Source organism: Equus asinus, chromosome 21 (genome assembly GCF_041296235.1).
Source record: "Equus asinus isolate D_3611 breed Donkey chromosome 21, EquAss-T2T_v2, whole genome shotgun sequence".
NCBI classification, from domain to species: domain Eukaryota; kingdom Metazoa; phylum Chordata; class Mammalia; order Perissodactyla; family Equidae; genus Equus; species Equus asinus.
The window spans coordinates 93,857,381-93,882,500 of NC_091810.1; the positions used below are offsets into that span (position 1 = coordinate 93,857,381).

The 25,120-nt window shown below is 42.9% G+C and overlaps 1 protein-coding gene across 1 annotated transcript in view; it reads right to left on the bottom strand.

Annotated features, from left to right (window-relative positions):
- Positions 1–6,960: 6,960 nt before the first annotated feature.
- Positions 6,961–25,120, bottom strand: part of WWTR1 (WW domain containing transcription regulator 1) — a 119,687-nt gene continuing 101,527 nt past the window's right edge. Inside the window, exons 4-6 of the mRNA XM_044755246.2 lie at positions 15,912–16,045; positions 14,357–14,469; positions 6,961–10,375 (exon numbers count right to left, since the gene is read on the bottom strand). Coding sequence (XP_044611181.1) covers positions 10,191–10,375; positions 14,357–14,469; positions 15,912–16,045 — 432 coding nt within the window. The 3' untranslated portion in view covers positions 6,961–10,190. The remainder of the gene's footprint in view (positions 10,376–14,356; positions 14,470–15,911; positions 16,046–25,120) is intronic.

Here is a 25,120-nt window from a genome sequence, read left to right on the forward strand (position 1 = left end):
GTGGTGCGTCACAATCACCCCGACGACCGGTCAATAACATTTCCTCTGCTTCAATTAGCCTTGTCCTCTCATCCAGAATGTGGCATGGGTCGTTCACATAGGAACTTTCGCATAGATGTTTTTTTTATCCTTTTAAAATTTCTATCTTTGTGAATGTTTTATAAAATACACACTAGAATAGTCACCTATGTATATAATTTATAAATAAACAAATAAACAAGCAAACATACACGCATTGGGGCTTCATGATAAAAAGTTAGCGACCACTCACCAGGTGAGGTGGTCCTCAAACCTGAGAATGCGCCAGAATCACCTGGGAGCTTGCTGAACAATGCAGATGCCCAGCCCTGCCGTCTTCAGATTCAGGAAGTCAGAGAAATTCACATTTTGCACTAATATCTTAGGATATTCGGAGGCAAGTCAACCATTGACTCCACTAGGAACCTTGCTCTGAGAATGTCTTTTTCCTTTTTTAATCTGTACTTAAAAATAACTTTATTCTCACTCAAAAGCAGCAGATCTCGCTGGCAAAGGATTTATAGGTGAGTGCAAAGAAGGACACAAAAATATCGGTATTCTGCATGTCTGCTTGCCTGCGCCGGTGCCCCAGCCCTTCCCCAGCCTCGTCTGCTGGACACCACACCGGCACAAAGCCGTCTGCTGCCCGCTGACGGTGACTTGGGCCCAGCCTGTCGCTCGGCAGAAAATTCCTCTAGGTTTGGCCATCTTTCTAACAAAACCAATTTTTCTCTATCTCCCCATCGAGGAACATCTTCCAAAAGCCTCATTAATTCAAGACAGGGAAGTGCAAGAAAAGTCAACCAAAGTCGGTGCCATCCGAAGGAAGGTCACAGCGTGAAAGACGACATTCTCACAGTCATGGTCGTTCATCCAGCAGACGTTTTGAAAATATTTTTGAACAGTGTACCAGGCATCGTTCAGGGTGCTAGATACAGAACCAGCAGAAGTCCCAGCTGGCGGAGTGAGGCAGGCTGACGAAGAAGGAGCTCACTGTTGGATGGTGGTACCCAGGTAGAGAAAAGACGGCCCAGGAGGAACAGAGGGGACGATCCCCAAAAGAAGGAAAGGAACATTTATCTACCACTTGTGAAAAACTGGGTCTTCTACACAGCTCACTTCTCTGAATCCTCAGCACTCTCTTGTACCCTCTTTCTTACCATAATAGCCAATTTTACACGTGAAGAAACTGAAGTTCCCAAACTTTAAGAGATTGGCTGCGGCTGGGGTGTTAATTAATAGGTGGACAGTGCTGAACTTCTTGACTGGTTGTAGGAACGAAGCCCGGGGCAGATTTCTAAAGGAGACTGCCCACACATGCCCTTTGTAACGCTCACACACCCTCCTCCTGCAGGACTTGCCATGCTGCGTGGAATGTTCCAGACCTTTCCCCAGTAATGTTGACCCTTCTTCTCATTCTCTGGAGCACTCCTCACACTCTATGCCAATTCCATGCATGGATTCTCTCTCTAGAGTGCAAGGGGTTTGTGAATGTTAATCTCTGCTAATCCTGTAAATTGATTTTCTCCATTTTATAGTCCAATTAGTCACATCGTCATTACCCAGGCAAGATATTTGAGTGGGGCCTTTTTCTGGAAACAGTCCCTAATCCTAATGGTGGAAATGTCAGGCACTGTGGTTGGGCAGTATGAACATGCCTGCTGAAATTACGTCATTTAAGGATTAGAGTCATAGTTAAAATACCAGTTTCTTACTCTCCAGTCTGTTATAACTATCAGACTCTCAAAAATGATCTAAGAAAAAGGGTGTGTGTTTGTGTGCAGACACAAATCTGTCTATCTGAATGTAGAAAATCTGTTCAAAAACTAAGGAAGATTATAGAGTAGGAGAATTTTAGTGCCATGAGAAATAGAGAGAAACAAGAAATGAGAACCAGAAAGGTCAAGTGGATTTCCAGAGACTACAGTCATAGCTGTCGTTTCTGATAGAGCTATTGCTAGCGCCTGACTTCCAAGACTGAGGTTGTGGGGGCTTTTATTTGTTTGTTTTTTGTCTATCCATCTTCAACTCTCCTTCTTTGAGGATGTTAAGAAAACAGATTGAAAAAAGATTCAATATTATAAGGATGTTAATTCTTGCCCAAATGACTCTAAAAGTTTAATGCTATTCCAATAAACACACACACACACACTCAGGAACTAACGACCCCTGGCTCCTGGAACATGCAGGTTGTTAAAATATATTGTTTCCCTTCCATTTCTCCCGTGCCTCTGTTTATCAGTTCCATATCCTCAGAATGCTCTGCCTGCCCCTCTCATCGCCAAGCCCCCGGCTTGCAGATGGCCGGCTGTGTTTCCAGTAGTTAGGAGAGTTAGGTGGGTCTGAAGCCCCTGGTCCTAAGACAAAGAATGTAAGACTCTTAGGATCTCCTTTGATATCTACCAGCATTCCCAGAGTCACTAATATCAAACAGCCAGCAATTATATATTGAACCTATTCACTCATTCATTCATCATGCCCACTTAGGACATATAAAACTCCAGGGTAAATTCTATCTATGACCCCTGCAACTTAATATTTCTAAACACAACCTATCCTCACTAACCACAGTGCAAGGCTTCATCAACTCACACTTTTAAGTTGCGAGGGATCTGTTTCAAGGACAGCCCATAGGGAAAAGTTGCAGAGTCTACGGTCAACGCCAGGGATTCAGCAAGTCTATGCACCATCTAGAATTGAGTGTAAAATGTGTGTGTGAGCGTCTCACTGTGAACAATATCTACAGCCTTGGTCAGTTTCTCAGAGCCTCAGAGACCGCGAAAAAGTAAAATGCATTGGCTAACTGTTTGGGATCTTGAAATTTGGGGACATTCCAGCGAAAGTTCTCAGAAATTCTGCTTTGAGGACCTGAATGGACCAGACCTTGCGGCATCCCAGGAACAAATTCATTTTGTTTTAGGGCCAGAATTCACAGACCCTTCTCACTCCAGTGACCAGAAACTCATCCAAGAAATCTTCCTAACACGATATAATGGGTCTGATCTTGATTCTATGTTCATTTTAATACGTTACACATATTTAACTATTCTGGGCAGCAAGGCAGATGTCACAGCTTCTCCAGATGTTAATCTAACACCTCAAATACCTTCATATGACTCTCTGTGGAAGTCTAGTAAATTGTATAGCTACGAGCTTTGATGTCCACACAATATTCAATCATAATTTTAAAAAACCAGTGCTCCAGGGAAAAAACTAAAATACAGTAGTTACAATTTTTTAATGGCAAATACCCATATACGTATTTTCAATAGATTGCAATCCTAAAAAAGAAAGAAAGAAAGAAACTTGAAAACACTATAAATGTACAAGTCCCAGCTTGGAACTGGTTTGGCTGCAATGTCTGTTACAGATTGACTTATCAACTAGATGGATACGGTTGGCTGCAATATTTGCCACCCCACTGACTGGTGACAGGTTTGTTTAATCAACTCAATTGTCTAGGAAGTTCCTTCTCCCCTGTTTTGCAAACCCTCTTCTCTGTGTGTCCCTTCTGAGACTACTCACTTCTGTGGGGAATACAGTGTGCCAAAAAATTAATTCACTCAACAAGCATTGACTGGGAATCTGCTATGTTCTGGGCATTGTCCTCGGGACCGGGGTATAGTAGTCAACAACACAGACCAAGTTGCCAGCTTAGTGGAGGTTACAAAATGCACCACCCCCAGTGCATTAAATTTTCCCATTTCCCCAAGTCTTAGTCAGCACTTGGTGTTATCAGCCTTTTTAATTTTGCAGTTTGATAGAAGTGAAATGGTATGTCATTGCTATCTAATTTCCATTTTTCTGATTAGTAATGAAGTTGTAAAATTATTTGGCATCCAGTTTTGAAACAGCACATAAAACATTGACCAGTTTAAACTAGTTCTGCATCCTTAAAAAAAGGTTGTTGATTAATCAAACCTTGCTCAATAACGGAGACAGCACTGTGCCAGGTGGGAACCCATAGCCCCAGGATGACCCTGGAACCAAGCATCTTCCTTCAATAAGGAAAATCTGGCTTCCAGCAGCCTAAGTAGCTTGGTTACCATATATGGACTGACTTGAAACTAGCCAATCAGCTTACACGGGCCCAGCTGTAGCTTAGTAGCCCCTAACTCCTTATATTTTGCCCCAAACCTTGAACTGGGGAGGGAGATTTGAGAGCCTTGCCTCCTGTCTCCTTGTCCATCAACCTCGCAATAAAGCCTTTTCTTTTCCCAAAAGTCTGTGCCATAGTATTAGCTGCTACGCTCGTCAGGCAGTGAGCCCTTTTGCTCGGTAACAGTTTCCTCTCGTAGATTTTCAGTCCATGTTCTTGGCCCATATTTCTATTGGGCTGTTTGTTTTTCTTGCTGAGTTGCAAGTTTGTTGTACATTCTGGATACTATGTTAGGTCTGGTTCCCAGAAGCAGATCCTGATACAAGGACTCGCATACAAGTGACTTATTATTAAGAAAGGATTTATCAAGAAAGCAGATATTTATAGGGGAAACTGGTAACAGAGTGGGGGGTCAAGACAGGAAAGGGGAGGAAACAAAGCAGAGCGTGCTCTAAGTCCTGCAGAAGGTAGTGTCTGCCTGATCCCAGGGGGCTCTGGAATGTAAGTCACCAACCCACCTGTCATTGGCTAAAGGTCATGTTGTAGGATGCGAATTCCTATGCATTTCTAGCTCTGTGTGTGTGGGGGGGGGGGGGGGGGGCAAGTGACTCCAGCAATCTTTTTACAAAGAGCCACAGATGTCAGCCATTGGAAGCAAAAACACACCAGCAGGTGTGCACAAAAACAGTCAAAAGGAATGGAAGGTGATCTGGGTGGAGAACGGACACCACCCACCTTAGTGAAGAGATCATTCAATTTCACTATTAATTTGAGAAATACAGACTATAACAATAAGATATTTTCTACCTATCACATTTGCAAAGATATAAGAGTTAGTCAAAAGTTCTAACCACAGAAAAAAATTTTTTGGTGCTATGTGAGGTGATGCGTGTGTTAACTAACCTCCTTGTGGTAATCATGTTGCAATATATAGACATAAAATCACTGCATTGTACACCTGAAAGCTACACAATGTATCAATTATATCTCAGTAAAGCTGGGAAAAAACCAAAACAGAAAAAATAATTTGTATTCTATATTATTGATAGAAATAGAAAATAGATTTTTCATTCCACTTGAACTTTATATATTTCACATATCTTCTTGAATATTTTATGGAATGTATAAGTGGGAAAACAGCAAAAAATGTTAATGCATACACAAACAAAATTTGATTTTTTTTTGAAACTGCGTATTTGTAGTAAAATTTCTCAATCTTCAAAAAAAAGAGGTAGGCTCTGTCCAGCTCTAGGTTGGCAATGGGGAAACAGGCCTTTGCATACATCGTTCTTGGAAGTATAAATTGGTACAGTCCTTTTTCTCCAAAAATATTTGACAGAATCTATCAAAATTTAAGATCATCTACCTTTTTTTTTTAAAGATTGGCACCTGAGCTAACATCTGTTGTCAACCTTTTTTTTTTCTTCCCTTCTTTTTCTCCCCAAAGCCCCCCAGGACATAGCTGTATATTCTAGTTGCAGGTCCTTCTGGTTGTGCTGTGTGGGACGCTGCCTCAGTGTGGCCTGATGAGCGGTGCCATGTCTACGCCCAGGATCCAAACCAGCGAAACCCTGGGCCACTGAAGCGGAGCACATGAACTTAACCACTCGGCCACGGGGCCGGCCCAGTCACCTACCTTTCGATGCAGCGATTTCTTTCCCGGGAAATTTATTCTCTAGCCATATTCACACAGGAGCAGACTGTGTCTGTGACACTATTTGTAAAGGCAAAAAAAAACCCCAAGCAACCAACTGGCTACCAACAGGAGACATCCACACAAGAGAATATTTTTTTGTCATTAAAAATTAAATGAAGTATCCAATTCTATGCAGGGGCATGGGAAGATGACCATGAGATACTGGATAAATTTGCTTACTGTGTGACCTTATACAAGTTACTTAACCTCTCTCAACCTCAATTTCTTCATCTCTAAAGTGAGGACAATATTATTGAAGTAACAGGGTTGCCGTGCAGATGAAATGATGATACATATCAAGTGTTTTGCATAGTGCCTGGCACAGCAAAAACGCTCTATTAGTAATATTGTCATTGTTAAGAGGAAAAAAATGAAAGCTTCAAAACAGCACGTATAAGTGCTTTGCTTTTGTTAAATCCAACTTATGCCATAGGAAAAAAAATCATACTTTTTAAAAGTCTGAGATTTGGAGGATAGAGAACTTCTCCTTTTTACTTAATACATGTTGGTATTTATAACACTGTCAAGAATGACCACATTACTTTAAAAGTGACGATGAAACGTAGTTTTCAAAAAGATGTGTGAGACTCAGACTGTGGAGTGTTGCTAAGTTGTTTCCACCAGCATTTCCTCTTTCTGCTGTTTAGCTGAAAGTTTCTGCTTAAAAACTCACTTCTGCTCAGTGCTCTCACCTAGTGTCTCTGTGGAGTGGACAGAGGTATCGTGACAGTGAAGACCAAGGACTCAACAGAGAAAATATTCTGCCACCAGCTCACACTCAGAAGGAACAAGGAGCGGTTTGCAGTTTTGACAACCAGAAGCCAGGCCATATTGTTAACGACAGAGGACAGACTGAATCCTATAGCTCTGATGCCCCAGTCAAATCTGCAAGGGCACTGGAAGGACAGTGTGATATATATATATATATATACACCCCTAAAAAAAAAATCTCAGCGGGTTACTTCAAATAAAGTGCAAACCAGAACACTGTGGATATTTAGAATATGGAAGACGAGAGATTTGAGCCAAAAAAATGTTTGCCTACACAATATTCTTCCTTTCATTGTCTGCCAGGAGAATTACATAAGCCTCGCCTCAGTCCCACCCAGAGCCCTCGGCATGAATCATGAAAAGACAAAGCTCCACGTGGAAATTCAGTTGTATTTATTTTTATTATACAGAATCAGAGAAGTAAAACCAGTACCAAACTCCAGGCAAAATGGTTTGATCTGATCGACTTGGCTGCGTACTTTCCATACATACAGCTAAGTTAAAAATAAACACATGTAGGTCATATTACAAAATGGAGAAGAAAGTTTTTACAAGTTAAAGTCTGAGCACATAAACGACGTAGTGTGTTAGGGAACCGGTCTCTGTCAATCGCCCATTTTCCCAATTAAATTAATCTACAATTTCCTTTTTTTAACAGCTTATTTTTTTCATGAAAGTTGTACTTTCAGAAGTTCCTTTCTATTACGTCATGAAAACACAGCATTTAACGAGCGACACTTCTACAGAGAGCTCTCCCACCAGGCACGGGTCACCAGCGCCCCAGCACACTCAGTTTTTCACTCTGCTTTATGTGCTTCTCGTATATGGTAGAATCAGTGAAAGCAATGGCATTTCACATCCTAAAGATCATGGTGAAACACTAACAATTACTTAGATTTAATACAATTGCAAATAGGTTTTGACAATGTATTTACTTCAAGAAAATGCATTTTATCAGGAAAAAAATAGCTTGAAAGAAAGAGCTCTGAAATTATTTTTCAATTTCAATTTTTCATATGCCTTTGCTACAGCAAAATTATTGGATGAAATGTTGAAATTGATTCATTTAGGACTAAAAAGACGAACTATCCTGGCAGTTGTTTTCTAATAAGAAACATAGTATAAATAGCACCTTATCATGACTTCTGGAGGGGTTTTAACACCTACAATAATAGGAACTATCCTCTAAAGAGTTGTTTTTACTTTAAATTTCTAGCTTTAGTGTTCTTTAACAAAGACCATATTTTATGGCCTTAGAAACAAACAAAAATTATATCTGGTTTTATCTATTAGTAAACACATAGTCAGGGTCCATATTTAATTCTGAAAAAATATGTTATATTCATTAATAAATGTTCAAACTAATTTCACTAAAACTTCTAGTATTTTCTAATGCCACAAGCTTACTAGGAAATTACTTCTAAAAATCGATAATACAAATCACCGATGCTTTAACTACTTAAAAAAAAGAGGGGTATCTGTTTCTTTTATGTTTAATAACCTGAAAATGAGTCTATAAAAATATTTTTTAAAAATACAGTAACACTGCTCAGTTTTGTTAGGTCCCTTGTTGTTTCTTTCTTTCTTTTTCCTTAGAAAGAATGTACAACTCTTTTTGCAATTATTGAGAACAAAAGAGAAAAAGAAATAGTGCTCCCTTCAATTTAGTAGCAACATAAACACCTACCCCCATCTCTCTCAGAGCACTTAGAGAGAGAAGGAATCAGAGGAACAGAAACCACGGGTCCTTCAGGAAAAAGAAATCGCTTCATTGTGCTGGAAGCAACGGCAGGTTCATGCTGTTGTCCGCCCGCCTGCTCAGCACCAGCACGGACAGAGCAGCATGTGCCCCGTCTCCCCCTCCCACCCCCTAACGTGCACCAAAGCTGCTTTTCTTCTACAACAGCCTTTCGCTATAAAGGTTGTAGGAGAAAATGGTTGCTTTGTTCTTTGGGGGCACCGCTCATCCTCCTGCTTGTCTTGCTTTTGGGGTTCTCTAACTCGTCTATTTCCATCTCACAACTCGTATCCTTTCCACTAGAGTCCATAACTTCGCTACTTCGCCTCTGACCTTTTCACGTGCCTCCTTTCCAACAAGATAAAATGTATTCTGCCCGTTTATATTCGGGTAGACCAAAAATGATCTTATTTAAGAGTCCCCCCCCCTCGAAAAATAAGCCCCCTTGGGAATTGAAAGTTTCCTCTCAGAGACCTGAATTATTAATGTCTTTCAAAAAAAGATATTAAATTCATAGATTATAAATAATGTCAGTTTAAAATATTAAACAGTTGAGGACTTCATTGGCAATGCAGGCAGAGTGCGTGCCAGGGGAACCTGACCTCTCTCAGTCCTTAAAAGCTAAGAAAAAACGTTTTTGGTTACATAAGAGGTATTGAGTACATATTTCATGCCTTTTTATACCAACCATAGCAAACAGGGTTAGGATGATACACTTAGGAATCACTTTTACTGAATTCAGAAACATGTCTCCACCATACACCCTCAGAGGGCATTTTTTTACGTCAGTCAGAGATCTGCTTCATCCTTCAAACAGTTTCATAGATGAGATTATTTTAAACACTTAAAATCTTGAAAGCAAAACGGACAAGGCTTCAGAATTTAAAAAGCAACAGCTTACTGTGTGTGCCATCAGGGTGAAAGCTATGTTGTCCTGATGTCTTCAGAACAGTTTCAAAAGACAGAAATACAGTTGCCACTGATGTATCAAAAACATTTGGCTGCCCTTTGCCATCAGCTACAAAATTATCGTGCTTTATAAAAGAAACATCAAATTCTAAGCTGCAATTTTTAAAAAATCCAACTTGCAATTTTAAAAAGTTTTGTTTAATAAATGCTCATAATTAATACCAAACTGGTCTCTTTCATAAGATCTGTAGTGTAGGAACTGTGTCTAAGGCTGCTGCCCCTCTCCTGCTGAAGGACTAGTTGTCTAGATGCTATGCAGTAAAACGATGAAGCGGAAACTACGATAGGACCGTGTGCCTTTCTAAACATAAAGCAACAAGAACCATCAGAACCAGCATGGATTCAAAATGACGTTGTATTCCATACAGCAGAATGTTACTATCCATACAATGATTTTTAAAGCTCAAGTTAAATATTTTTTAAAGCATTTGGTACTACTGTCATCAATACAGTTTTTGAAACTGTAAATCAGGTCTAATTTTGTGTACATTTCCTGGACCGAGCCACCTGTCAGAAGCCACTGCCTGTGGTCAGCTTTTTATAGTTTATAATCAATCGATGTATAAATTTCAACTAACACTCACAAAGCTTAGTCATGGGGCAGCAGAGAGAAAAAGGGAGAAGCAATTCTGCATAATCAGTTCTGCAGAAACAAATCTGCATAACCCATCACAGGAATGCAGGATTGCAGAAAATGAAAATAGAATATTTATTTGTGTTTAACTTAAGTTACTGTCAATCAAATCCAGGCAATGATTAAACTGGCCACATGGAAAGGAGGGAGCACGAGTCATGGAGGCAGAAAGTGGTGCATCTGCAACGGGCTCTGCTCGATCGCCTTTTCCAAGAGGCCCAGGAAATGTCAGGTCACGGCTGCATCCAAGTTACAATGGTACTGATTACAGCCAGGTTAGGAAGGGCTCGCTTTTGTTCAGAGCAGATTCTACATCATTGAAGAGGGGGATCAGATCTTCAGATTCCAAAGTTCCCAGGTCAACGTTTGTTCCCGGAAGACAGTCAAGAAAATCAGGGAAGCGGGTCTGCTGAGGGTTGATGTTCATGGGCGTCTGTCCTGCGTTTTCTCCTACAACAGAATGAAAGGAAACCATTTCAGTTCCTTTTTCGAAGCTCTTCAAAGAGGGACAGTTCAAGTGTTAACACAACTCTCATCTTCATTTCCACTTCGCCAGCATTTAAAAAGAAGATTAATATTTCATTTCTGTGCAAAATTTCAGCTACCACATGACTGAGACTGAGTTGGCGATGCTCACCCATAAAGAATGCAGAGATGCTGGGTGAATCTTTAATTGTCTGGGTAGATGTGGTCCAGAATGGACAGGTCCAGGAAGACAGGAAAGGAGCACGTGAAGGCACTGTGGATCTGACCTACAATCTGTGCCTTCCCGTGAAGCGGCAGGAACAGCTGTTTTGGGAAAGAGTGCAGAGGCCCTGCCTGTGATAAACACCTTATCACACAGCTATAATCTAAAGATTTAACTGTGAGCTTAGATTTACCCATATCTGCCCTCTTTATGTTCAAAGGGAGTAGTGAGGAATTTCTTTTAACCATGTTATTAAACAGCTGCCTCCACTGATGGTTCTAGGGATCATCTTCAAAATATTTTGTCAAGTGGCTTCTGCAGGTCATCCCCCTCCCTTCGCCCCCCCCCCCCCCGCACCGCAATAATTGACATTCTAACAATACGTATGAGCCACAAGGCATGTGAGCACATTAAGGGTCTGAGAAGTCTTGTAGTGAAGGAATCTGTTTTATTTTGTTTAAACCACTATTACCTAAACCTATTTAATCATCTAATCCTATTTTGGCAGAATTTATACCTAAGAGAACTAGAGTCTGCAGAACATAATTAAGAACATGTTGTTCTGGAGGGAAGTCGTGTCTGGGATATGACATGAAGAATACACATTCTCTGTGAGTAACAGTACAGGAGACCATGTACTGACCTTTGTGCCAGGAGATGGAGTTTTTCAGCCGTGTGACCTTAGACACACTTAACTCGTCTGACCCTCAGTTTACCCATCTGAAATTGGGATTAGAGTACCTTCTTCACAAATTGGAGTAAAGTGCCATATAACGTCTGCCACACATCCATGGCTCTGGACATCATTGAAACACACAAACTTACACAAATACAAAAATAAAATAAATGTTTGTTGATTGTGCTGAGAGAAAGAAAAGCCTAGGAACTCAATCACTGCAAATTACACGGGATCAGAACCACCCGTTCATTCGAATGGCCCCATCAATTGTCTAAAAGGGTGAAATACACCTCAAGACTGAGGGGCAGTGATAACCAAAGCCAGCTTCCACCACAGAATCATTTTTAAGAAACTTGTTAAATTAGCTTGTGTGTTACAAGTACAGCGGCCTTCCCGAAAAGCGTATGTAGAAATTTCACTATTCTGAGCAAAACTGGGGAAAATTCACTTTAACCATATGCATTTTTCAAGGAGACCATATGCATCTCTCCAAACAAGAGGAAAACATATCAAACTTGCATTTTGGTGACAGCAAAGCTTAGTGGCTTCTCTATAACATAAAATATCAATGACTCGGCAATATTTTATAGGATTTTCATTGCAAAAGGCAGCAATTTGAAAAATTAAACCAAGTTCAACAACATGCCCTCAATAGTGGTATACCAATACTGAAAACCCACATCAAAACACAAAAGAAAATCCAGAATAACTTTTTTCTACCCCCTAGAGTATAACAGATGGAAATGAGGCTTAAAAGAATTGTCTACCCTGAACAATTATCTGACCCTCGCGCTGGATCTTTTTCTTTCATCTCCGGTTAGAATCATTCATTTCTACTGATTTCCCATTTTAACCTTTTAAGAACTCAAGAATACATTTTTTAGCCAAACAAAATCTCTTTGTTTTAGAGAATTCCTCTTTGTCCTGTCTCCTCAGACACGGCAAGTATGAGGAGACTAGTTAAGGTTCTTCCTTAAGGTTAACAGCCTTAAAATATCTCTCTTTGGAGCAACTTTGCAATCTCAAAGTAATCTTTTTGGTTTTTGCAATTTTATCCATTTAAAAAGTGGAAGAGACAAAACCCAGGCAATTCTTAAAAGAGTGTGATTACTGCAGACTATTCCGGGAGGACGGATGACTTCCAGCCTTTGCTCTTGCTATTCCCCTTACTCTGTCCTCACACCACGTCCAGCTGTTGTTTCCACGTGAGTTTGGCAGAGGGAGCGCTCGGCTGGCTTGTTCCCCTTCAGCCTGTGGTCAGCAGGTCAAAGAGGCCTTGTGTGGCCACTCTCTAGCTCTGCCCACCCCAGCTCTTCCTCACCCTGTTACCGAATAAATGACATTTCTCATCTTGAGAGGGTCTATGCCCACTTCCTATAAAGAGTTCACAGACATGGCCCGAAACTCCATGGGCTGACACTCACTTAGCCAGGTTGACTCGGAACCCTAATGTTTATCAAGTCCAATTTGTGCGTTCACTCAGCCTTCTTAGGAGGCGGGAGGGAACCGTGCCCCAAGCTCCGTGATCTCCTGACTCCTCACACTCTGTGGAGTGAGCCTGCTTTGCAGGAGAGAAGTCTGAAGCCCCAGAACATACGTGCCTCCCCAAAGTCAGTACCAGTAAGTGGAGAAGCAAAGAGTCAGCTTAGGTGCCCGTCTGCATAGACTCTGTTCTTTTCAGGAGCCCACTTCATTCCACATTTTGGCTTCAAAACATTCCCTACTTACCCACTCGAGGTCATTTTAAAAAGCCAAAGAACAGAATATACATATTTTTTAAATGCCAGGCTTAGATTCAGATCTCCTGAGTCTCTTCTTATTTAACGTTTTATCTTTACTGGCTTCCCAGTGTTTCAAAGATGAAAGCAAACAATTATTAAACATAGGAAGGAGTCACTTATCAGGTTGTTCCAAAGAGGTCAAGATAAATCTCACACCACAAAAGAGAGAGAGATGAAGGAGAGGGAGGGAGGGGGAAATTGAAGTAATAAATTGAAGAAGAACAAAACAAACTTCCCAACTGGCCCTGGGCGACTCCTCCCCAGACAGCCTGTGTGGATCCTCCAGACCCTAGATGGTGGCCTGCAGGGAGCCCCCGGGATGGCCCTCCACGCACACCTGACCGCACAACCCTGGCCAAGCCTGACTCTCGTCTGACCAATCATCTGGACTCAGAGCACGAAGGGCTCTGGAGCGCAGCAAACACAGGCACTACTAACAGTGGTGTTGGGGAAAGGCATTATTTTCACCACAGAACAATTAATTTTCAATGTCAGTGATGACGGAGAAGGAACTTGCATGAAAAACTCCCAAGAGTGGACACCTCAGCCATCATTTATTTTTGATTCTAGAATATCTTCTGGGAGATTAGGACTTTGATAATTAAGTCTAGATTTGGCAAATAAGGCCAAATTCGGTTTTTGCCATTGGAGGCCTCGCTCCTTGAGAAGAGGAGAAAAGGTGAGGCAGCTGGAAGCCAGCGGAGGCCGGGCCTGAAGGCGAAAGTCCCTCTGACTCGGCGTTCTAATCTCGAGGGAGGACGTTGCTGCCACCGGGCACTTGGAGCCGACAATGCAGAATCAATCCTCTGAAGCTGCCTAACTTTCCAAACGCCCACTGCCAACTGCTTCCCCAGCGCAGCGAATGGCATGAAAAAATCTGCACTTCAGCGGAACTAGAACCCAGCACCGATTCTCAAGAGAAAAGAGCGGCCCGAACATCACGACTGGAAGCCAGAAGCGTGTCAGCAGTCCACTGCGGAGAAGGGACAAAATGGACAATGGCTCGTTGATGCAGCTGCGAGGTAGGGGCTCCAGAGCAAGGACAAGCAAAAACGGGAAAAGAGCAGAATTTAGACTCCTGTGCCCATGGAAAACTATTTCTATAAACTATGGGAAAGGAACTAAAGTTTAGTAACCGTGCCCGGGGTTTGGGTGGCTTTTCAGGTGTCATTGTATGTTATTGTTGAGATTAAGTGTTTCTGGTTGGATTTCACACGGAGATGACAAAAGAGACGATTTAAAACTGCCAACACACGGCACATCCTCGCAGGCCGTGCTCCTACCTGTGTCCATCTCGTCCACGTTGCTGAGAAAGTCCTCCGGAGTTGTCGGCACGCTGTAGCATCCTAAGCCCAGGCCACTGTCAGTGCTCTGCTCCCTCGAGTGATACGGGCCCCTGGAGAGGAAAGGGCGGATGCGCAGAGTGAGCCCGAGAAGGAGACGTGGGAAGGACAACAGTCATGCAAACCCTGAACCAGGGCCGCTCTCTCATTCCGCCCAACTTGCCAGGTAACGAAGAGGCAGATTTTGCCTCGCCTTTAATTGTGAAACATGCATCCCAATGTCAATGAGATTAATAAATTGTAAGCTAATAAAACTGGCCATTCACAGTAAATTGACATGGATTTCCTTTTCATCTCAAAATAATAATTTGAACACTCTTCTACACATAGAGTATAATACCATTTATGTAAACTTTAAAAACAGAAAACAACGCTGAATATTGCTTCTGGATACACACACTAACAGGCAAGGAGAGGTATAAAACCACATGTGATGGACACACACCAATTTCTAACTAGTGGCTTCCACTGGAAGGGAAGAAGGGAAAGAAATGGATTTGAGTGGTGGCTGGGATGGGGTTAAATATTAATTGTAATGCTTATTTTAAAAAAAAAATAAGATCAATGGAAATATGGCAAATCTGGGTGCTGGGTACATGGGTAAATCTTATGTTAGTCTTTATAGTTTTCTGCATATTTGAAATACTTTTAAGTCAACAACTTAAAAACTCCTTTCCTTCATTACTTTGGTTACTGTTTTCATCTCTCTATTTTCAATAACTTCCATAATTGTATTTGTTTGTTTGCCAGAAGCCTCTCCAAGGGCAGGAAAGACACAGGAAACAGAGAACTTCCCTTTATTTGGGTTTAAAAGACTACAATGAAGGTTGACTACTTCTACTTATGAAGACGTTTCTGGCTAAATGATCTTTTCCTCTGCTCATATGTCTCATATTTCAAAACATCATCTGTTTTAATTAATTTTTTTTATTATGAAATAATTTTAGACCCACATAAAAGATGTCAAAGAGTCGAGTCCCCATGGGCCCTTCACCCAGCTTCCCCAGGGACACGTCACACAACCGCAGGACAATTATCAGCACCAGGAAATCGACACTGAATAACACCATTAACTGAGCTATAAACCTTATTCACATTTCAGCATAAACATCATCTCTTAATTGTCTTGTTCTCTACTTGCCACATGACATGCTTTTATCCCCCTGTTGGCTACATAAAACCCCAAGGTTCTTTCAAATAATTCCTACATGGGGCCACCCCATTGAAATGATAAGTTCATTCTCATTTTCAAATTATCAACTAGAGGGTCACTCCGTGTCACATCCTCAATACTTAAATTTGAGATTAAAAACCAAGAAAGGTAGATGACTTCCTCTGCTTTTCTTTTTTCTGCCACTTTCGTCCTCTTCCTCCCTCTATCCTCGCCCCAATCTTCCAAGCTCCCCATCTTTTTCCAACATAAACAAAGACCCATGACACTCTAGACCACAGAACAAAGAAAGCCAAAATAAGTGGCCTCCAAATGTTAACTTACCCATTGAGGAAAGGATCTGAGCTATTATTAGTGATGGATCTCATGTCCGGGGTCATGGCAGGCGGGTTGACAGCAGCCTGAACCGAGGCCAGAGTCTCGGCTTCCATGGGGAGCTGCCTACAGAGGGCGGCTTCCTACAGAAATGACAGCAGAGGGAGAGGCAGGAGTTCTTCATTCACTGTCAGACTGGAGCAAAGTATACTTGACATGAAAACTGATACAAAACACGAAACACTTTCCGTTTATTCCCAATAAGTCAAAATCATCAGGAAATCATTAGTGTTCTTTCTCGGAACAAAGTCTTACAGGCATAAGTCACCTTCTCAACATTCACAAAGTTAATGAGAAGCTCAGCTAACGTCTGCCCTCAGGGCAGTGACGCAGCCACTGTCCCACCCATCCAATTGTTTAAATACCCAAATCTGTAAAGGCCTCAAGACGCCTTCTCAGGGACAAGGCTATTTATACCCCAAGTGCTGCAGAGACCAAACCAAAGTCAATCAAAACAACTGGACTCTCCTGGACCAGCAGGTACATTCTGGTCTCTGCCACTTAGAGGCCAGTAAAGCTGTGGGACTACAGAGTTCAAGCCCGAAATTAAACCACATCTGGCAGTTTTATGTCAACAGCCAGGAGAGCAAAACAACCACTTAAAATGTTTGTTAGTCAATCAGTTTTTCTATTTGACTAACTTTGTTGTTGACTGGAGTAAAATGGCTGAAGGTTGGGGACCACGCAGATTGAGTCCAAACCCACTGACAATAGGCTGTTTGATAACATATGGATTTCATTAGCAAAAATTAGAACGCTAGCATTATTTTTTTTTAAGCTAGAATTGCTTTGCCAGGAGGAGTCCATCCAAAAAGGTACGAATTTGCCTGCAATTACTTTCTCTAGGTATAGCCTCCAGAGAGCCTCTGCCACTTTGACAAACACAACCCAGCCATCAAATTTCTTTCAAATTTGCTGTTGTTCCCAGAGAATACTTCTGTATGTTTGTACTTGCATCCCAAACCCACGCGAGGCCCATCCCATATTTATGCCTATCAGTTTCCCACTTTCCAGGCTGAAGTCATTGGTCTCACCATCCCTCAAACCCCAGAACCATGGCTACAATGGCAAACAGAACACTCAGGCCATCTAAGTTACAGTATCTTCGTTAGATCTCTTCCAGCCCTAACATGCTATGATTTTAGCGAGTAAGTGCTGTCTAGACAAGTCTAGTGAAGTCATCAGCCATAAAACTTGGGGTTACTAGAGTTCATTGCCCTGTTACTAGGAGTTATGGCAGCATGACTCTCATAAACGGTGAGAGGTCTGATCGATAAGAAACTACATTGTTAATTAGACTGAAATAAATGCCCTGTCTAGAAAGTGCTCCTGGTTCACTTCTGTTCATTCAGATTGCAAATAATCAGAAGACTTAATTAACATAAATAATTAACATAAATACCTAATTAACATACATTTTATTCAATAATCCATAAAAAGCAAACAAAAAGCTTTTAGTCCATAATCCCAATCTTGGAAGTATCTTCTGAATTAAATCTAGAAAAACTGAATTATTTCCTTATAGTTGTTTTTACATGGCAGGCAGCGAGCATTAGAATCTTATTCTCCGACCAAAGCTGACCTGAGGCCTCATACAGAACAGGAGTGAGCCCGCCACCCCTCGAGCACATGCACACACAGGACTCACTAGATGAAAACATCTAGTCAGTGACATAATTTGCAGTTCTTTATCAACTGTAAATGCAAAGGTCCTTTGGGTAATAATCTTCATTATCCAAAAAATCAACTTCAATTAGAATATTCCATTCTCCAACCACTCTAAATAAATGGGGGGTTTACCCCTAAACACATAACCTCTTAAACATACAAGCTGAAGAAATTGCTTCATTTCTTCATACTTCACAAAATTTTACGACCATATGCCTTAAAAATGCTGGCTGAATTTGCAACAGCCAGGTGGCCTGAATTTAAATGTAATAAGAAACATTTCTGGAATTTCATGGGATAAAAAAATATATACATAATGCATATGAATTATTTGTCATCTATAATGACATGTAATATGAAAATAAAATGTTTAAATTATGATAAAAATTATAAGAAACTAGACATAAAATATACAGTTCTAAACTTTCCTCCTCATTTAAATTATTCCTGGTATATTTCAAATAGATATGATATAAATTTTTAAAGGAATGCTTGTGTGTCACTAAATATATAAATAAAATTCAAAAGGACTACTTACAATAACCAAAGCTGAAACAACCTACACTATATTGGGGAAAACATTTCACTGGGCCATTTCACCTCTGTTCCCTCTATTTTAAATTAAAGATAACTGAAGTTCCCACTCTTCAGCCTCGAAGTCATTTCCCTCACTACTCTGAAGACTTGACCCCACGTCATCCTGGGAGGCGATGCTCTGTTCTGTGGGGCCTCACAGTATCATTTCCCACCTTCAAATGACTAACAAATGAGACAGAATATAGAAAGGGTGTGGGATGTACCTGAATAATAACTTTGAAATATAAATTAGGCTAGTCTGAGTTAGAAAGTTAATATAGGGGCAACACTTTCTCCAAGATTATTCTTGGGTCACAAGTCATTTCTCAAAGCAGCCACACATTGGTGCCCTGCTCGAAATCTGCCTGCTCCCTCACCCCCTGGATGGAGCCTTGCATGACAGCCCTTCTTCATCTCTGACATGCTCCCCTTGCTCACTCCCTTCCCGCTGTTCCTCCCGTCCAGCCTCTGCACCAGCTGTGCCCTCTGCTTGGAACACGCTCCTCAGATCTCCCCCAAGTTCCCTCCTCATTTCACGTCTGTCGCCTACAAACGCCATCTCTCCAGAGACTAGAGGACATTTTCTTCACAGCAACGTCTGCATTTCTGGTCTGTCGTTCCCATCACGATGGAGCTCCAGGAGGCAAGAGATCCCACCTGTCATGTGCACTCCCAGAGTCCACCCAGCCCCTACGACAGTCTGTAAGTATTTGCTCAACGAATAAGTAAAAAATATGACTGCAGTTCAAATGGAAATATTTTAAATTTTGATTAGTAATAAAAGAAAAAATAAACTAAGAACATTCAATTCTCATCTTCAAGCACAAATGAGTGAAGTAACAGCCTACTGTATACATCCTAACTAGCCAGGTGCAAACTCCATCCTCATGTAATGATACCACTGCACTCTTCCTGCTCCTGACACAGAAGATGAGCAGGAGGTCAGAGTGGTCAGGAGCAAGGATTTGGGGTGAATGCTTGGATCTGAACCTGGCCCTGCCACCTCCCAGCCAGTTATTTAACCCCTCTGTTCCTCATTTGTAGAGTGAGGATAATAACAGCATCTACCCGACAGAGCTGCTGTGATGATAAAGTGAGGGAATACATTCAAGGTGCTTAGAACAGTGCCTGGCACACAAGATCATTAAACACCTGTTAACTTTTATTATCTCATGTTCTGTATTAGAACCCCACAAAACAAAACCCAAAACAAAAATAAACAATCTTAAAAGTCACACCATCATGTGGAACCAATCCACTTTGAGCTGTGTCACACTTCTTCCCGGTCAACTGTCACCTCTGTCACCTCGGAAGGAGTAAACCAAAGTGTGAGATTCATCATGAGTCAGCAGGGCTAAGAAAACAAATTCTTTTTTTAACCAGGAGAGGTTTGTAAACCTTCTCATATAACATAAAATTCGTTTTTAACATAAAGGGAGAGTGGTGAGAAGTTTCATCTCAATTATATTTTATCATACAATTTTATAATATAATAGTTTCATATTTAGAATTTTTAAAAGACTAGCCTTTTTTTTTTTTGAATGAAAATATTTTCCTATTTCCGCTTAGGAACTGAAAGGAGAAAAAAAGCAATACAAAATCCAAGGTTTGGAAATAAAAGAAGTAACCTCACTAACACATCCCCATGCAAACAAGGGAGGATTTTTTTTTAAAGACTAAATTTAGGTATAAAATTAATCCCCAGCCTCAGCATGATTTTGGCGGCCATGACATCCGCTGTCCTTGTACCGGCAGAAATTAAAGCCAGCACCTGGCCTTCGTCTGACGGAGCAGCAGCGGTGAAGAGTGACTGAGCTAAAACAGCTGGAGCAAAGACAGAAGATGGGGCACCGGACCAGGTAAACCAACCAGAAACAGGGGACAGCTGGCCAGGGCTGGGCCAGGGCAGGACTCAGGCCTCCAATCGGAGAGCTGGTGGTGCAGCTGCCCTCGGCCCACACTCCATCCAGCTCCCCAGTCCAGGCAGGACAGCAAACGCCCAGCTGGAGGCACATCCGAGCCCCTTGGTCTGTCTCTCATACCCCAACTCTGCCCCTGTTCAACAGGTCTATTCACAGATCCCTTCCCAGTGTCCCCACCACCACCACCCACCCTGTCCTCCCAAACAAGTCTTCGGGTTCCTACACTCATCAGTACTTTGGGTCCCTCTTCATCTAGCCGTATCTCACCCACCCTTGGCGGGTCTGCTACAGCACCTCTTCCAGGATGCCTTCCCTGACCACCACAGCCGCAGCAAGCCACTACCCTTGCCCTCTCCCAGCCCTGAACTCCTAAAGAAACGTGTCCAGCTGGAGTCCAAGACCCCACATCTCACACTGCACTCCTCACCCAGCCCCAAAGCAGCCCTTCCTACTAACTTCAAGCTTTCTCTTACTGCCACCACCACCTCTCCTAGCTCAGAATGCGAGTCAGCTGACTCCCTCAGCCCCCCACAAGAAGTCAGTCATTCTAACCTGTGTGTGTTTTTTTAAAATACTACGGAGACTGCCGGGGGCAGGTACTGTTTTCGGGAGCAGGGATGCAGTGATGAACAGCACACTGCTCTGCCCCACGGAGGATGCTACAGGGGGAGGCAGACTGCAACAAATAATGACAGATAAGGGACAAGCCTTGTGGGTTCCACCTGCCTGACATCTCCAGGGCTCCTTGCCATCTCAAGGAGCGGAGCAGCCTTGCTTCTCTGGTCATTCTAACCGACCTGCCTACCTCACTCAACCTCCAAGCGCAAAGCTCCAGCCAGGGCTCTGTTCACACTTTGCTGAGGTCTTTACAAAGAGTGACCAGAGGGGAAAAATCAGGATGCGAGGGGTCCGGGCGTCACGTCCTGTGAAGGAGCAGGGGACTGTTTAACCAAAGGGCCTTGAGGGGCACACCTTGGCTCTCAAACTATGAACAGACTATCGCATGGAAGAAGGAAGACCCCTCCTACCCAGGTCTGAGGCAGACACGCTGAAGGGCAGTCTGTTCAGCGGAAGAACTGGGTCTTCTCCTTTCTCCAGGCTACTGGCCGCTGGAATTCCCAAGCAGTTGTTGATGGTTCCACGCTATTAGACATGCCCAGGGACAGAAAAGGCAGTGTGGCACAGGACACAAAGTGTCCTTGGAAAGACGGCAGTTCAAATCCCCGCTCAGCCACTCCCTCGCTACAACATCTCGGACTCAATTCTTAACCTTTCGTGATAGTTTGTTCATCTGAAAAAAGACGGCTCATGAGACTCATCTTGCTGGGCTGTTAGAAGGATTAAAAGTATGTTTATAAAGAACCTGGCATGGCGGGGCAGTCAGTAGAACGAGCTCCTGACAGTGTGAAATGTTGTAGAAGAGAGATGTTAGCTAATGCTTGCATGTGGCTTACTAGGCGTGAAACACTGTTCTGAGCACTTTCACGTATTATTTCATTTCATCCTCATGGCAACCCAACTGTCTCCATTTTACAGATGAGGAAACTGAGGCATGGAGAAGTTAAGCAACTTTCCCAGCATCAGGCTCCAGAGTCTGTTCCTGCAGCCACCACACAGGCTGTGGCAGAGAGAGGAAACCGAGGGCAGACGCAGGCAGACCTTAGATTTTTGGCCCTTCACCTACTGGCTGTGGGACTTGGGCAAGTTACTTCCCTTCTCTGAGCCTGTTTTCTCAGCGATAAAATGGAAATACCAACCCCCTTCCTTTAGACAGTTTCGAGGAGAATTTAATGAAACGCCTGTTTAACTGTCCTGAACACAGTTTCCCTCCCGGAATTGGAAAACAGATTGAACTGGAAGCATTCTATGATCCTTTTCAACGTATGCGGGTGGAGCCACTGTCCTGGGAATTCACAACACATCGAGAAAAGTTATAAGTTCAGATTTTAAAGACCAGTTTCAGAAAGATCTGGAAGGCTGCCCCTGGTCACCCCACCCCGCCCCTCCTCCACCACCACTTTATTTTTCCGCTAGATCCAAGCTGGGGTGGAAAGGCTGTTGCAAAATAAGGGCTTGAGAATCTCTTTCCGAGCTTGTGGTCATCCATCCAGCTCCCTGAAACGAATAATTAGTGTGGGTTAAAAAAACACCCTCTCCTAGCAGCTGGGGGAGAGGTGGCGTGTCAAACAGCTGTGAGGGTGAGGGACGTGGAAGACAAATGCTGATCTGTGAGTTGAAGGTGGCCCTGGAAGCAAACCTCAACCCCCATTTCCTTCCAGCCCCCTCGGCCTGCAGCTTGCCCTTGGAATAAATCAACAGGGGAGGTGAGAAAGCAAACAGCAGTTACGAGCATCCTGCAGCCCGGCTGTCGGCCGGCTCCCACCCTCAGTGGAATGTCCTTCCGAGGGAGACAAGATGAAGGACAGCATCCTCTTCTGAGGGTGCTCTGCTTGATGCAAGTGTGTGTGGCCAGGGCTTCTACCAAAAAAATGGAAGATCGGATTGTTCTAATTATAAAGGGTGGGGTGAGTAGAAACAAATGAAAAAAATAAAGACAATATTTTGAAATCCTAACATTAAAATAGTTATTCTGGTGCAGAGAGATTGTTCTCTCTGCCAAAACCCTGAGGGACTTTGGAGGCAGAATGCTGACTTATTTACCTTCTTTACAGAAAAAAAAAAAAAACTTGAAAACATCCCCAATGTAAGTTTCTTTTTAACTCCGTGCCAAGGGATTCTAGAAATTCATTGTCCCATTTCCTGGAGCCTCCCCTTTTGAAATACTTCGTCACACAGGCTCAGCTGCCAGACTGTCGTTAAGAAGGAACAGTCAAAATTCTGACACTTCTGGGAAGACATTTGTTGAGTCCATAATTATTATGCACGGCTGCCTGTTGCTCTTTTAAATCAGGATGTACATAACAATCTTGTGTTTTTTCTATAATCTCTGCTGCCCCTTAGAATCACATTAAGGAAAACATCATAATTTAGATATTCTTCCCTCTTCACCTAAGAAAATAGCCGAATGGATTTTGAAATGAAATATTTGTTTGTACCTTAGTGATGTTATTAAGAACAGAAATAAAAACCTGCTTTTCCTTTGTGCAGATTGGGTGAACTTCCATTTAAAAAATGTGTTCAATTTATAACACTTTTCCAAAGGGTCCTTGTAAAAAGGCTTGAATTGAAATTGTTCCTCGACAACATGGGAACACCAGGACATTTTAGAAAATGGGTTATTTCTGGGACTTGTAGGTAAATAAACAGTGATGGGGGCTGGAATGGAAGCCCGGTGAAGGCGGGGACCAGGTGGGTCTGCTCAGTGCCAAGAGCGTTTGCTGACCCCACAAGGGAATGAACTCAGAGCCGGCTCCCCCAGGGATTTCTACACCGGCTGGACACACGACGCTGATGTCCTAGTCCACCTGAAAGTGACCGTTATGATGTGCTTTTGTAAAAGCTGGACTGCAGCCCCCTGTTCTGCAGGAAAGACTCTTTATGAGCTGGCCACCATATGGCTTCTCCGGCTGCCGTGACACGACCCTTGCGAACCTCTCTCAGCTGCTCCTCATCGGGCAGGAAGCAGAGCTCTGAGCCTCCCCCGCCCCTCCCCCCACCCCGCCACCAACCCGGTTGTCCCGTCGCCCTGGCAACCAGAGGCCAGGCTTAGTCAGCACTTTCGCCGGACAACTGCGTGCCCCTGTCCCAGGGCAGGTTGGGGGCAACAGCAGTGCCCCAGCCACAGCCGGGCGCCCCACCGCACTTCAGACTGAAACCAGTGACACCCATGAAAAGAAATGCTCTCCACGGATAAACACACAGGGCTGTTTTCAAGTCAAGGAATTGTTCCTTCCTTCAGATGAGCAAACAGTGCTGTTTGAGAAACAGAGGCCTGTTTCTCAATTTCTTACCAGTCACTAAAACTTTCCATTTCATGGGCAAAGCTGCAAACATGCCCTTTAGGATCCTGAGCAAACACTGTCGGCTTTCAAGCTGTAACAGAATACTCTATGGTCCTCGTGGGCCTGTGTGGCTCATGGTCTTGTAACATTTGCGTCCAGAAAGGGGTCCAGGCAGCTGTAAGAACCACGGCCAAGGTCAGTGCCGGGCTCCCAGGGCCGACGCGGGGCAGATCACGGACCTCCCAGCACATCAGGAGGGAGGGGCGCGCAACAGGCCGACGTAGGCTCCCAGTTTTGTTTTAAAACCCACAGTACGCACCGTGTCTTGTGAAACACTGGGAAGAAATTTCCCATCTTCAGAGGCACTCCCTTGAGGTAAGAATATGAGTGCTTATTATGTTCTTCTTGGTTTCTGAGTATTTTACACATATTCTACACTGAATGTGTTTTGTTTTTTTGTGCGATCATCTTACTTTATTATTATTTTAATTTACACAGAGAAAAATTCACTCTGTGGGGTACACTTCTGAGTTTTGACAAACACACACAGTGCTGAAACAGCCACTCCAACCGACACAGCACAGCAGCATCGTCCCCCCAAATTCCCAGTGCTGCCCCTCCCACCCCCGCCCCTGGCAACCACTTATGTGTTCTCTGTCCTTTGCCTTTTCCAGAATGTCGCATAAATGGAATCATACAGGATATAGCTTTTTGGGGTCTGTCTTCTTTCACTTGGCAAAAAGCTTTCTTTCACCTCAACCAGAAAAAAAAAAAATCTAGTCAATTACATTTTTAAAAATTAAAAAGTTAATTCTTCTACTTAGAAAAAAATTATTGAGGCCGGCCCAATGGCGCAGCAGTTAAGTGTACATGTTCCGCTACTGTGGCTCGGGGTTCGCTGGTTCGGATCCGGGTGTGGACATGGCATTGCTCAGCAAGCCATGCTGTGGTAGGCGTCCCACATATAAAGCAGAGGAAGATGGGAACAGATGTTAGCTTAGGGCCAGTCTTCCTCAGCAAAAAGAGGAGGATTGGCAGCAGTTAGCTCAGGGCTAATCTTCCTTGAAAAAACAGAAAAAAATTCCCCAAG